This window comes from Kryptolebias marmoratus, linkage group LG14, assembly GCF_001649575.2.
Source record: "Kryptolebias marmoratus isolate JLee-2015 linkage group LG14, ASM164957v2, whole genome shotgun sequence".
Lineage (NCBI taxonomy): Eukaryota > Metazoa > Chordata > Actinopteri > Cyprinodontiformes > Rivulidae > Kryptolebias > Kryptolebias marmoratus.
The window spans coordinates 23,984,578-23,986,229 of NC_051443.1; the positions used below are offsets into that span (position 1 = coordinate 23,984,578).

General features: G+C 46.2%; 1 protein-coding gene across 2 annotated transcripts in view; it reads right to left on the reverse strand.

The window, feature by feature from the left end:
* Positions 1 to 1,652, reverse strand: part of whrna (whirlin a) — a 159,967-nt gene that overhangs the window by 14,820 nt on the left and 143,495 nt on the right. For both annotated transcript variants that reach the window (XM_025007874.2, XM_037979504.1), the window contains one exon: positions 1,266 to 1,340. In XM_025007874.2, coding sequence (XP_024863642.1) covers positions 1,266 to 1,340 — 75 coding nt within the window. The remainder of the gene's footprint in view (positions 1 to 1,265; positions 1,341 to 1,652) is intronic.

A 1,652-nucleotide genomic window follows, 5' to 3' on the forward strand; every position in this document is an offset into this window, starting at 1 on the left:
TCTGAAGCGGGCCTGCCCTTGCCCCAGTTAAAAACGAACCCGGGCCTGACGCGATCTCCAAATATAACTCCGGCTGTTGTGAATCGACAGGGAAAGACACAAATAAGACTCGCAGAGAGCAGGGGCGCGCTTCGGAGCGAGGCTGACGATTTATTTCTCTCTTTCTCTCCATAAGCCGAGACTTTCACCCTCTCCTTTTCATGCTTTCACGTCCTCCTGGCTGAACTGCTCGTTTTTTTAGAGCCATTTTTTCCCTAACTTCATTGTAAATACCCGTGAGTGGACGTGTTTGTCAAACAGCATGTGTTCCTGTCTCTCTCCTGCAAATCCAAACACTTACAGTCATGGACACATTTGTTTGTTTGAAGACAGAAAAACCCACAAAGGTTAACGAAATAACATGAAACTGACAAAAAGAAACTTAGGATCTAATCTTTGGTTTTGAATTCAGGACAATTATTTAACTAAAACAAACTAATTAAACCGGCCTCGACAAAAAGGCTGAAATAAGTCCTGGAATCAGTCAGGCTGCCTGTTTAAAGGGGGGCAGGTAGTCACAGGGCTGTTTGGTATCACGGTGTGTACTACACTGAACATGGAGGACAGGAAGCTGAGGACACAGATGTCTCAGGAGCTCAGAAAGACGATGATTGAGCAGCAGGTTGAAGGTGAAGACTATCAGCTGGGATTACAGAAGGTTCAGGTCCACAGGACTGGAGACAACCTCCCTGGACGTGTCCACAAGAGGACGAATGAGGACAAACTGAAGCAACGGATAATATGAATGATAACTAAAGAGATCAGAGGTGAACTCCAAGGTCAAAGGTCATCATCAGTCTGTTTGAGACAAAGTGGACCTAATGGAAGACGACCGAGGAGGACACCAATGAAGACAGACTGGAATTTGTCAAAATTGCATATTGAGAAGACGCAGATCTTCTGGGAGAATGTCCTCGACTCCGGCGGCCTGGAGGTGGATCCAACCTGCTGGTTTCCTGTATTCTTCCAGGTATGAGTGAATTGGTGCGATGGACATTAAAAGGCGCATGAAGGACGAAACAATAAGCAAACAGAAATAATAATAATAACAATAATAATGTTATTAATGTATGATTTGATAGGCAGAGCACACAGAAGCTAAAAGATCACAACAAATAAAACCTCCTGATCCCCATTTTTCCCGCCTTCCTGCAAAGAAAAGATGATGAGGAGCTAAAGCGGAAGTCGCTCCCCATTCCTCCATTCACGCCGGCGCCCGAGCTCACCAGAGAGATGTCCGTTAGCAGCGTGTTCAGGCTCTCCGGAGGGCCGTCCTCGTTGCTCTCCGCCACGCTGTCGTTCTGAGGGACGAGCGGGAAACGAGGAGAGGAGAGAGGAGAGAGGAAGGTTTTAAAACAAAGATTTTCAGCAGATGTTCGACACAGATGTGTGTTTTTTGTTTGTTTTTTTTCCCCAAAGTTACCCTGCGTCTCTAAGACGTGGAGTAATCAGATTACATGTTGAGGATGACTCTCAGCTACTACCAGGGGTGGAAATTAGCACCCGCCACCGGCCAAATGTGGGTAAATATTTGAAGTGGCGGGTGAATTTGATCAACACACACGCCACTGTGGCGGGTTGGCAATTTGAACAGAAAAGGTGTTATTTGTCCT